Raw genomic sequence first — 13,253 nt, forward strand, 5'->3', positions numbered from 1 at the left:
TATACATACATACCTACACACACACACACACACACACACACACCCTTATATGTACAACATGGACTTTTTTTTCCTTTCACAATGAGAGTATATGGGGAGAGGGGAGGAAAAAGAAGAAACAAGAAGGAAGATTTTTGCTGATTGGAAAAAATTTAAGACAATAAAAACAACCATTTCTTGAATCACTGATTTCATAAAGATTTTCTCCAAAGTCCAATCTCAAAAACTGACTTTAATTGAGTTTCAGAGTTCTGATTATGTAGATTCAATTAATTACTAAATTATAAGCGATTTTAAAGTACAATCAATTTATTGTTTGAGCTTAGACTGAAATCATATTTCCTTCTACCAACAATTTCTCAAAAATATTTCTTAAATGAATCCCAATTTTATTCATTTAATTTAAACTCTTCACATATTTCATTCAATTACATTACCATGTATAACAAATACACATCTAAAACTGCCTTCTGCTTCACAATAAATTTTGCTGCATCAATACCACACAATGCATCTAAGGAATTATCACTACTGGCTAAAATATTCACAAGAATAGTACTCCTATAATTTTGTTCCATTAGTTACTAAAGCACAAATATTATGTATATATTCATTTTAATAAAACATCTAGAAACTAATCAAACTATTTTCTCTATAAGCTTTTTAATAAAGACTGCAATTGATTCTATAGCCAATTTGAAATTCTTCCTCTTAGAAAAAATTCATTTTTCATAAAATGCAGGCATAAAAGGGATAGTTCAGACATACCATTAATAGAAATCAATTCTTTTTAAACTTTTTTCCCCTATCTTATGCTTTTTCCTGTATGAAAAGGTCAATTTTCCAAACATAACCAAAAGCAGCTACAAACACTATTGTAGCTAAAGAAAAGATAGGCAAATATATATTCTATATTAAATGGAAATTTAGTCACATTAACCTCAAATATTAATGCATTTAGAAAAAAATATACTGTTCATCTCAAAGAATCGGTTTTCCTCTTACCCTGAAATTATGAAATTCATTCCCCACCAAACAAAACAAAAAAATCCCTGTACACAATCCAAAGAAATTAATTTTAAGATTAAAACTTTTGAAAAGTTCAACTCCTTATTGGTCAAACTGCTAAATAAGAGCAGGCAGGAAAGGTAGCTGTGAAAAGAATACTGAATGTGAAGTCAGAAAAGCTTTGATTCTCAACTACAAATTTTTATTAACTTCAACAAGACTCTGACCAACACAAAGTAATTCTTTCTTTTCTTCCTTCCCTATAGTCCTATATGGAAAAGGTAGTCTTCCTTTCTGCTAAAAGAACTACTCACAAGATAGTAAATAAAGTGCTGGATCTAGAATACCCACCTTCAAGTTTTGCCTCAGACACAAGCAATGCTAGTCACGTCGTAACCTCTGCTGTATCAATAATAATAGTCACTACTCTCAGAGTTACTTTGAAGATAAAATAAAATTGTAAAGCACATTTCAAACTTTAAAGTGCTATAGAAATTTTATTTAGGGGTAACAAGGTGGCAGGAAATAAGAGTTCTAGGTCTGGAGTCAAGGAAACCAGAATTCAAATATGGCTTCAAATAACTCATTGATTATGTGACCTTGAACATTGTCTTCATCTATCTGCCTCATTTATACAACAGAAGTAATAACAGCATCTATCACCCAATGTTACTATGAATATGAAATTTAGTATTGCTTGTAAAGGGCTCTGCAAACCTTAAAGTACTATATATCTTAGCTATTATTATTGTTCTTATTGTTATAACCTTTCCCTCTTCAATCTTCCCCTCGGTCTATGCACACAAACAGTTCGAACCTAAACTAATAAACCTGTCTTTGATGCTGCCATGTCTTCAGGCTACTTCCTATTCACCATGAAAACCATAAAGTCAATATGCAATACTGTCAATGGCTAATTATCCATTCTTTGTATTCAGTATTACCTATCGGTGGGCACTTAAAATCATTGTGAAGCAATATCTGGCAAGATTCTCCTCCATGCCCAGGGAGCATAATGTCACAATCTCAGTAGACAGATATGAGATGGCTACAGTGTCAGAAGCCTTACATGGGTGTCATGTTCCATACGTGTGCCATCCATTTACACATGTTCCCATGGTAGTTGGTCACAGATTCTGAACTAGAACCCAGGGATCCACTGACTCCTGAGTCAAAAGCTGCCAACTATTTTTTTAAGAATCACGCTTCTTTAAACCTTAGTCACATGAACACTAAAAGAAATAAAGTACCAGAGTAAATGTGAATGCCTAGATTTAAAACAGCCAAACTTTGCTGTAGCAAAAAAGCATTTAGACATTAACTGCTCTTTAGACAAGACTATATAAAAATTTGTTAAAAGTCCTCACTAAGACAAAGAAGAATTTGGTTTCAACTAAGTAGGGAAATATCTTGGGAAAGTTAAGAGATGGTGAACTAGAATTATATTTTGAAAAAGGAAAATAAGCTTTATGAAGAGAATATAGTTTTTAAATCTCATTTCTAATAATATAAATTCCTTGGAGTATGGGAACTTTTTCATTTTGGCAGCTGTATCCCCAGAACCCAGCACAGTATATATAGCACATAGTAGGAACTTATTAATAAATGTTTACTAGTTTGATTTATTAGAAAATTCATTGAAAAAGATGTTAAACAACCAAGGTATCTTAAAAATATTTTAACTGTAAGTTCTAAATATGATATTTGAAATTGTTTAGATGATGACCCTAACAAGGTTAAGAAATGCTGCTTTAACCATGGAAGCTAAGTCTGAAAGGAAAGAGAACTCACCTAAATCTGACAAACCATTCTATTTTTCAAGTTTATGCAATCTGCAATACTAAAGTAAACAAATTATGTAAGTTATCTTCTACACTTCAGAAAAATATTAAGAAGAGTATCAATAACTGGTAAAAACTATTTAAAGAAACCACGGTCACTAGTTTAGATAGAACATGAAAGATGAATTATCAGTGCTACATGACAGACATTTGGGTACATAAACAAAAGAACTGTAGACAAGTGAATACAAGTGAAAGACAGAGCATTAAGACTACACAGTTACATATACAAAGGTTCCTTAAAAGATGAGTCAACGCTTTACAAAGTCCAAAGTAAACCACCACCCTAAACTACAACCAAATACACAAAAAAAAAAAACTATAAAAAGCACTTTATGTTTCTATTCTGTTTCCCAAAGTACCTAGAATAATTGCAAATTCACTAATTCACTTTAAATGGATAAAGTTATCTATTACATGCAAAAGCACTGTTCTAAACATTAAAGTACTATGAATCAATGATAGATATGGAAAAGTAGAATGAGCTTCACTGAATTCTCATCTAGCAAACAGCCTTGCACACTATAGGCATTTAATGGTTGCTAAACTGTAATGGAATTGGCAATGTAGTTGGATGATCCACAATTGTAATCATAACTATATTGGATGAAAAGTACTTGAGATAGAAAATGAAGGACAGAAAGCACTGCTAGGGACTGCTCTCAAAAAAGAGAAAGACAATTAAGAAAATGGTAGAGCTGGGAAGCTCTCAAGGAGTAAGGGAAGGCTTCCAGAAAGGGGAACCAGTTGAGCTCAGTTTATTAAAAAGTATATATGGAACTTTACTTGTAGGTAGTCTCCCACCTCTCTACTCAATGTTCATTATCTGCTGCTCAAAATAAAAGGATGAAAATAAATTACACAGTAAACCATCAACATTTTTCTGTATTTGTCCTTTTCCAATCATAAGACAAATACAAATATTATCTTTCTCTTAAGTTGATCATAATCTTTTTATAATTCTATTCTTTACACCTTCTCACTGAAAGGTTTATCAAAACCACAGAGCTTCATAAGAAAGCATCTAGCTCCGGCGTGGGTTTGTGAATACAATGCCATAAAAGCTATGACATCCTGCTGTATTATAACACAACTTTTCCACTATATTATATATTGTAATGCAATACCACTCAAACTGTTGACACCAATAATTACCATAATGCCAACATTTCATTCCCATCTTATTTCAGCATAAATAGAAAATAAAAACACCATGCTTTCAAGGGCACTGATGGTGGCTACTTAGCTCTAGAAAGTAAAGCCTCAATTTTTGTTGGTAGTTCATCGTCTCCAGGTGATGAAACATATTTCCATTCTTTCAGTCCAAAGATGGGGAATTATGTATAAGGTATACTGCACATGCTTTTATACTTCCTTGTCTTGGCTAGTTTTGCTCAACTGTATTTCCTTGTTATAAGAAAAGGTTCAATTTTGGGGACTAGGTTAATCAGGTAGGGTTAATATGGATAAATAAAATGCAGTATGAAAAACAAAAGGCATCCATCTTAAATAAAAGCAAATTGTACACTAGAAGTACCACAGCATAATAGACAGGGCTAACCCTATAGTCACAAAGACATGGATTCAAGTGCTCACTCTAACACAGAAGCTATATGATCACGCTGAGTAACTTAATTCCTTCAGTATTTTCAAATGATTCTCTAAAACTACAGGAGAGAAAGAAAAAAGAAAGACACACATTCAGGCCCTACTTTGTATGTATGATACCTGAACTTAAAGGGGGGTAGTCCAAAGTCTTTGCAGAATAAATCACCTAAGATGTAGAAATGTAGAACATTTAATGCACCTGCCTGAATTAAACCACTAGTATCTATCTAAAAATAAAGAAAGAGCATGGTGACAAATGAATATGCTGAATATGCAATCAACGGACATTTTTGCTTGGCTTTGGTCAAAAAAGATTTTTGGCCTTAGTAAGCTAAATATAACAAGTAAGTTATCTATGATCCTATGATCATATGAGGCTACTAAATAATGTTGTGGCTTTTCTCCTCTATAAATAAAAAATTCCAGGGATACTGAAGAGGTTGGTAGCCATTTAGCCAACATTTCACATTACCTACTTCTACAGGATCACTATTAACATAATGATGACCCTGAGTAATCAATAAAAGATTAAATGATGCTTAGTATAGTTTAAGAAGGCAGTGAACTTATCTGGCAAGTTTTAAAAGTTGAATAAAATACTTGGGCACTAAAAGTTAACTCAATTTTCAAAAGGTCAGCCATCAGAACTTATTTCTGGAAGGCTCCAAAGGCAAATAAGACTTTTTTTTTTAAATTGCTATGTTGTTATTTTTTCTTCCAACTAATCCTAAATAGAGGATTTTACTCAAAATCTGAACAATGAGCAACTCTCTGACCTTCTTAAAAGATGAATAAAATACCTCTTCAGATTCAGGAGCGGCTTGGGAATCAGCCATCTCCTCTAATTCATCTTCAGCCACATAGTCTTGCTCTTGCATTCCTTGCGGCCCACCATAAGACTGCATGTATTCTTCATCCTAATAGCCATTAAAGAGAAAAGTTTTTCTCACGCATCTTTTTGGTTTTTTAAAAACATGTTATCATCATGAATCATGCTGTCATTCCAGTAAACTTTTCTGGGAATAATGTACCTAAAGCCAGGTTCAAACAATATAAAGGCGACGTCAAATAGGTAGTAAATGAGAATTATATCATGCCATGCTGCCTAAATACTGAGTTTTGAAATAATGATATAGAGTACCCTATTTAACAACACATATTTAACCATGTCCAAAGCTAAGGGAAAGAGTCAGTTCTTTATGTTCAAATGGAAACTATGTGAGTACTGTCAGACAGAAATGAATAAAACATTAAGTCAACTAAAAGTCAACTTTCAATTGCCTGTATAAATATAATCCAAGTCTACAAATTCATTTCTGTTCAGTCTACAAATTCAATTCTGTTCAACAAGCATTCATTAAAAGCCTACTATGTGGTGCAAGGCTTTATTACTATTTTAGTCATTAGTTTCAATTCATGTTCTGCGGCGGCAAATCTTTTTGGTGTCCCTAGCCACTCTTCAGCGAAGAGTAAAATGACATAAAGATAGATAACATGAGAGGAAAAGTAAACAAGCTAAACAATATATTACCTAGACAATCAGTTCTTGAATAACTGAGAATTAGTTGTATCTTCTACCTGTCAGTCATAATCTAGTTCTTCAACATCAAAAATAAATGTGACTTATATACCAAAATTCCTCCTTGTATATCCCAAGACTGCTTCACAGTTTTTCCCTTTCTAGAAAATACTAAAACTGATCCAATTAATCACACTCCATACCATTAGATATTATTCATAATAAGTACTATTTCAGGACCTCTGAACAATGTAAAATTATATTTTTAGCCAAGATATAAAGGAATATAGTTCAATTATCTTGGTACTCCATAAATACAATAAAAATCTAATACTCTCTACATCTAAAATTTCATACAAAATTCACTTTTTCTGAAATGTCACGCTAATATCAATAGAGGTCCTAAATAAAATTTTACATGCAAAAGATCAGAAAACCTAATGATCATGCCCAGTTAATAATAAATGTAATTATACAGTTACCCCAACCTAGAAACCTAAATTATAGTCACAATTTCACTGAATAATAAATTCACAAATTCAGGCTGATATCCAAACTTTTGCAAATTTTGATGGTCTTGTACCTCCATCTTGTCCTAAATATTTAGTGCCAAGCAATTCCTCCTGATTTTATGCAAATACCAGCACTTGGTAAATAGGCAAGTATGTAAAATGAATAATAATTCAGTAGCAGAACTGATGCTGCTTTTGCCATGCAGACCCTTGATCATTTAATTTTTAAAAATCTATTATTAATTTTCTTCACTATTACTAGACAGCATTTTATATATACCCTTACCCAACCAAGATATTTTCACTGTTAAGCAAACACTGAACATATTTCACTCCTAAGTTTTGTGTACTGCCTTAAATTCCTATGTTTAAAAAAAAACAGGGACTAGCAAGGGACTAGCAAATATCAGAAAATCCGTTTTTTTTTTTTTTAATTACATCATCCATAAAATTAAAATTAAAATGTTAAGGGTGCTCTGAGGCTGGTGAAAGAATCGGCTAAACTGTTTAAAGCTTATTTTACATAGGAATTTATGACAATTTTATTGCCAAGACTACAAATGTTAGACCAAAAGTCAATAAAGTTAAATTCAATTTGAGAATCCTGTCTTTTCCTAAAGAGAATTATAGAATTTGAAAATGGACCTTAAACATCATCTATAGGGGTTCTTAAGCTAGGATATATGGAAAGATTTTTGAGGAAAAAAGGGAAATCAGTGTATTTGTTTAGGGAAAAAACTGCATTTTTATTTTCACTAATTGACATTTAGCTTTCCCTCCAATTTTGAATGTAGGCAACAAACAATATTCTGAGAAGAGATCACCAGACTTAATTAGACCAAAAAAAAAAAAAAAGTTATGGTTAAAGAACCATTGGTCTAATATAACTCCCTCATTTTACAAAGAAACTGAGTCAAACAGTCTCTAAATCAAAATAATTTAGCACATTTAAAAGATCTCAAGAGTTAAAATCATAGATCTCTTCCCTCTTCCCTCTCGCCTTTAAGAAAACAATTAAAAAGGACATACTTTCACTTTGTACACTCCTACCAGAGTTTCTAAACTTCAATCCAGGAGATATGATTATAGGATCAGGAAAAAATTCAAGGCTAGCTTCCTTCAGATACTCGGGGAAGGGAAAAGATGTCTTGATAACAGCAGGAACTAGATAACCAATGAGGGAAGACGAATAAATCATATGGAAAAGTGACCAGTCAGAATGAGTTTTGAAGCAAGGATTGGAGGGCCAAGAAGAGAACCAATTACCACAAAACCAAAAAGAGCTCCAAATGCCCAGAAAATGCTACTACAGACCCATCATCCCTCTCGCCCCCAAACAGCAATATATTTCCTCTCCATCTGCCCATCATCCCTCATTCATTCACAAGCTCTTAATCATTCCCTGAACCAACCAATTTCAATATCCCCACCACTACTGTTTCATCATCTTTTCCCATTCACACAATTTTCTTCCCTTCCTCAATGCACACCTAGCTAAAATTTTGGAGTTTCATCATTAAAACAACCCTGTTTAAAGACAGAGAGACCTTAATATATGCAGATGTTCACATTAGGAGTCAAATATTAAACACAATTATTTAAAATATATAGGCTATGTCATCTTTATCTGACAAAATAACCATAACTTCTTTTAAAACTCAAGTTACACCTAAACAATTCCACTTCAATACTATCTGAAGACAGAGGAATGGACTAAATGACCACTGTTGCAGTACTTGAAAGAAGTAAAATTTTATTACTAATATGATCCCTGTTTTTGATGTTAAACTTCATATATTATTTAGACATTTCTATGTAACCTCAAAACATGTGAAAATAACAACTTTATTGATGTTAACAAGAAAAACCACAAGTATTTCTTTTTCCAAAATTAAAATCAACACAATCTCTGCCACCTTGATGAGAGATAGCAAATTATGTGTGGGACATTTTCTAAACTAACCTCCAATCTCTTTATTCTGTTTTAGACAGTTCTCAGCTACAAAAAGATGAATGAGCAGGACATCAATCACTTTGGAATATTAGCACCTTAAAGATGTCTTTAGCAGGTCAATAATCTTTTCACCTTGGAAGGACTTTATCAGATCTTGTCTAAAGCCGGGATAAAAGCTTCTGCATTAAGTACTTTTAACAATTGGCAGTGTATCTCTACCACACAAAGCTGTTTTCTTCCTTATGGACACAATCCTCAAGGTCATGAGTCTCAGCAGCTTTCCAGTATGACAAAGAAGCATTACCTACCGCCAAACAAGCTGTCAACACAAACTTTGTCATAGCCTAGATAAAGAAACTGGCAGACAGTGATAATAGGTCTAATTTCCCTCTCTCCCAAGGGAAGTAAATAGATTTCAAATCAGTCTAAAAACCTATGCAAGGAAAGAAATGTTATCTTTGGAGGTACAAAAGAAAAAGACTCACTGGAAATTCATCTAGAGGTTCATTGATTTCAATGTCTAGCACTTCATCATTGTCAATTTCTTCCTCCCCTTGTTCTTCCACATATTCTATTTGGTCTTCTGTCAACTCAGCATCATGGCCTTCATACTGTTCTTCTTCAGTATAGTCTTGTGGGTACAACTCAGATCCATCGGATTTGTGATAAATCATTTCATCCTCTCCTTGTTCATATTCCGATTCATGTTCTACAGACTGATCATTAGCATTGTCGGAGAGTTCAAATGATGTAACCATGCCAGATGTAGTATTAAGACTAATTGTGACACCCTGAGAACTAGAGTGGACAAACACAAAATGAACCATACAATTAGACTTTAACACAAGAAATTTATCAATTATTTGCTACAAAGACTTAAACCGTATCTAGTAAGACTTTAATACAATAGGCAAATGATTAATATTTTCTTAAGCAATGACCTAAAATGAAATTTCACATAGTGTATGATTCATTTCCATAAACTCATCCCTCTCTCCCCGCTCTCCTCTCATCAGCTGCAGGCTATTTGATCAAGATAATCAACTCAACCAGATGGTCTAACTGATACATATGGCAAAAATCTATCCTGGTAGCTGGAAAGATTAAACCCAATTTCAACTTTTCAAAATAAAAAGTAAAGAAAATTGCTAAAACTAAATTTCTTTTCAAATATTTTGAATCAAAAACTAAATACAGTATACTATTAAAAGAAATATTTTTATTTTAAGTACTTCTAAGCATAATATTTTAAATGTAGGATTTACATAATAACTAATTCCCTATATCATTACAAACTTTCAAGCATTTTAAAACTTACTTGTAATAAAACCTATTTCTGAGCACGTCCAAGATTAAAAATATTGATAATTTTCAGCCCAGAAAATCAGTTCATTGCACTCAACATTGTAATAACAGAATTATTACAAGCACAAAATAATCATTTTACACAAAGAATCATAAAAGATAAAACAGAAAAAAGTCAAATGTCAAATTTTTAAAATCCTATAATACTTTAAAAATATGAATAACTTTTATTCCACATGATGTTTTAATATATCATATAAACAATGAAAAATCTGAAATCAAAGAATTCAGAAAAAAGTAACTTGGTTTGAAAAAAACAACATATTGTTGATATTCAAGCAAAAAGTTAAATAACAAATATCTATTGAACTATAACAGTTAAATATGGTTTAAAATACATTCAAGATAACAAAAATACACAGCACCAACCATAACAAAATACAAGATTTACTTTTCCATACTAATAACTGAGTGTTAAATTCTTTCCCAAAGACTTTTCCCTTAAAAACGTAACAAAAAATTAGTAAATAATCAATTACTTATTTTTCTAAAACATACTAATAATTCAATTTCTCATAGATACCTACAAAGTAGTTCAACAAATAAAAAAAAAAGACTACAAGGTAACAATGACCATAATAAAACATATTATGAATATGAAGGCACATTTCCAAAATGTTCATCCTTAACAAAACTAAAATAGTAAAGAAATGTATTAAGAGAGAACCATCACAGGTCATTAGCTACAATTTATATTAAATGGTTATGATAACAGTATCATATATATTTTCAAAATTTTCATAAATTTATTTATCCTCACTCAATATCCCAATAAAGCAATTCAATTTGAAATTTTCCTTAATTTTTTAAAATAATCTGTTTAGATATACCATATAAATATAAATATACAGACTACATATTTATAAATTAGAGAATACATAAAGAGATTTTAAAATATTCATTTGGACACAATCATCAGAACAAACTTTTTAAGCATAGTTTTAAGTGTATTACTCTGTCATGGAGTTTTTAGATATTATATATATATATATATATATATATATATATATATATATATATATATATATATATATATATATATATATATTCATTCACACAAACTTCTTTACTCAAATGAAATGAAAATGTAAAAACCTGAATTTAATAAATTACCTGAAATTTAGTTCATCTTCATTATCACTCTGCAAAAGATCATCATTCAGTTCTTCATCTGACAAATCTGACTGATTCTGGTTGAAAAAACAATTATTAATATTTGTCCTCATAAAGAAATTACAAAAATGACTAGTTTATAATAATTGTATTTATCTTAATCTTTTGCAATTAAACATGTCATCTAAATATAAAAATCATGGGACCAATGATTTAGAATTGATTTCATCAAGTCCAACCCCTTCATTTTAAGGATGAAGAAATGAGACCCTCATTTCCACTTAATTAACTTTTCCAAGATCCCTAAGTGGCGCTGCCTGAATATGTAAACTTAGGACCTTGGATATCAGATCCAACACACTTTCCACAATACTACAACACAATTATTGAGTATGCCAGCTAATTGACTAAACAAATTTCTAGATTCAAAAAGAAGCCAAACATTGACAAATAAAATTGGAGCTCAACAATTATACTAAGTTTAAGAAACTACTAAGACTAAGACAAAATGAAAACAGTCCTTGCCCTCATTAAGTTTTAATTTTTATTTAAGTGAATAAGCACATGCACAAATATATGTGAACAATCTGATTTGAATGGGGGGAGGGGAGAGTTTGGAAAGGGAAGAAAAAAATTGCAAGATTTGGGAAATACTACAAAATCAGACAAAAGCTAGTTGAAGCCAGATTTGAAGTCACTTAAATAATCTGCTTGAATTGTTTCTTTTTTGTCCTAAAAAGGCAGTAATGGGACAGTCAGATATGTCCATAACAAAAGTATTTTGGTAGTATTGTGGAAGATGGATTACGGATGGGAAAAACTTGAAACAGAAAAATCAATTAGGAACTATTAAAATAGGCCAGTCAGTGATAAAGGCCTGAACTAGAATAGCAACTATATGACTTGAGAGGGTTCCAAAGATGTTATTCAAATATAAAATTTAACAAATAGCTGTTACAAGGTAATGACTCAATTGTTTTGGAACATCTCTAACATTTAGGAATTTTTCTTTCCTTCATTATCTCTTGCCTTCTTCCATTTCTAATTAAATGATTTCCTGTCAATTTTTAAAGAATATATTACTGCATATATGCATAGTGCATACTTAGAAAAGAAGACAATGTTCCCTCAAAGCTAGCATGGATTTCTCAGTGATAAATCATGCAAGATTATGCTAATTTCATTTTTGCCAAGGTTACTACGCTGATACTGAAGAACACCAATGCATTTAACAACATGTAGAGGGTGAAGAAGAAAACAGACAAAGGTAATAAGGAATTTAAGTTATGAATGTAACTGGGAAGATGACAATATCCTCAAAAGAAATAAGCTAAATTTCAGGGAGGTAAGAAATACTTATTTCAGGAGCTCAAACACTGAATTTAGGATGCTAATGAAACCTACAATAAAGCTCTAGATGTAGGAATAGGATAGGATGCACAAGAAGGATCAAGGGTTCAATTGAGAGTCAAATGTGCAGAAATGGATATTTTATAATTCCTTGTTCACCCATTTCCAATGCTATCATATATAAAATAAATATATCTATTTTGCTCAAAAGTATAGTATGGAAAAAAGTTGCTGTGAAATGCTTTCCTGGAGTTTTTCTATATCTAAAGAATATCCTTAATCATTCTAGTAACCTTGTCAGAAATGAAATTAGTTAATACTCCAAATTTAGTTTTACACATAACTTTTCAAATATGACTTCAGGATTTTGGTCTTGTATGGAGGAAAGGAAGTCCAGATCTGTGATTTCATCATGATAGGGAACTAAACTCCCGTTTACAAATTTGAATAGCAGAACAATTATTTAACCTAAGTATTAAGTTGTCTATGACAGAGATGAGATCAATGACTTACCCAGAGTTACATAACTAGGATGGAGCTGAGATACCTTCCTGAATCCAAAGGACGACCCTTTATCCTTATGGCACATTAATTCTCACTATTTAAAATAAATTAAACTTCAAGGACTCACTTTCAAAAAGAATCTTGTTTCTTACCTTTTTGCCAGACAGCAAATCTTCTCCAAGCAAATCATCTTCAAGTTCACTAGGAAAAAAGTGGTAAGTCAGTATTTCTATTACAAAACATCTCAAGACACTATAATTTCCTATATAAAAACAGCACTATATAATAAGACTTAACCAGTAGCTCTATAGGTTACACAAAGTTTCTGATTTTACAATGTTAATTTGGATAGATTTCCTTCCCTTGCCTTTCAAATATCTTCCAATAAGGTACAGACAGATGGAATGACAATAGACTGTGACAGGAGTTCACAAAAATAGAAATGGTGCATTTGTGATCATATGAAGTGAGTAAACTGA

At 31.6% G+C, this 13,253-nt stretch overlaps 1 protein-coding gene across 9 annotated transcripts in view; it reads right to left on the minus strand.

Annotated features, from left to right (window-relative positions):
- The window catches only part of RBM33 (RNA binding motif protein 33), a 170,416-nt gene that overhangs the window by 123,357 nt on the left and 33,806 nt on the right, over nt 1-13,253 (minus strand). For 7 of the 9 annotated variants that reach the window (XM_051961072.1, XM_051961069.1, XM_051961074.1 and 4 more), the window contains exons 3-6: nt 12,927-12,975; nt 10,921-10,997; nt 8,928-9,240; nt 5,258-5,374 (exon numbers count right to left, since the gene is read on the minus strand). In XM_051961072.1, coding sequence (XP_051817032.1) covers nt 5,258-5,374; nt 8,928-9,240; nt 10,921-10,997; nt 12,927-12,975 — 556 coding nt within the window. The remainder of the gene's footprint in view (nt 1-5,257; nt 5,375-8,927; nt 9,241-10,920; nt 10,998-12,926; nt 12,976-13,253) is intronic. The other 2 variants (XM_051961075.1, XM_051961073.1) reach the window with 1 other exon arrangement.

The sequence above is a fragment of the Antechinus flavipes genome, chromosome 5 (genome assembly GCF_016432865.1).
Source record: "Antechinus flavipes isolate AdamAnt ecotype Samford, QLD, Australia chromosome 5, AdamAnt_v2, whole genome shotgun sequence".
Classification (NCBI taxonomy): domain Eukaryota; kingdom Metazoa; phylum Chordata; class Mammalia; order Dasyuromorphia; family Dasyuridae; genus Antechinus; species Antechinus flavipes.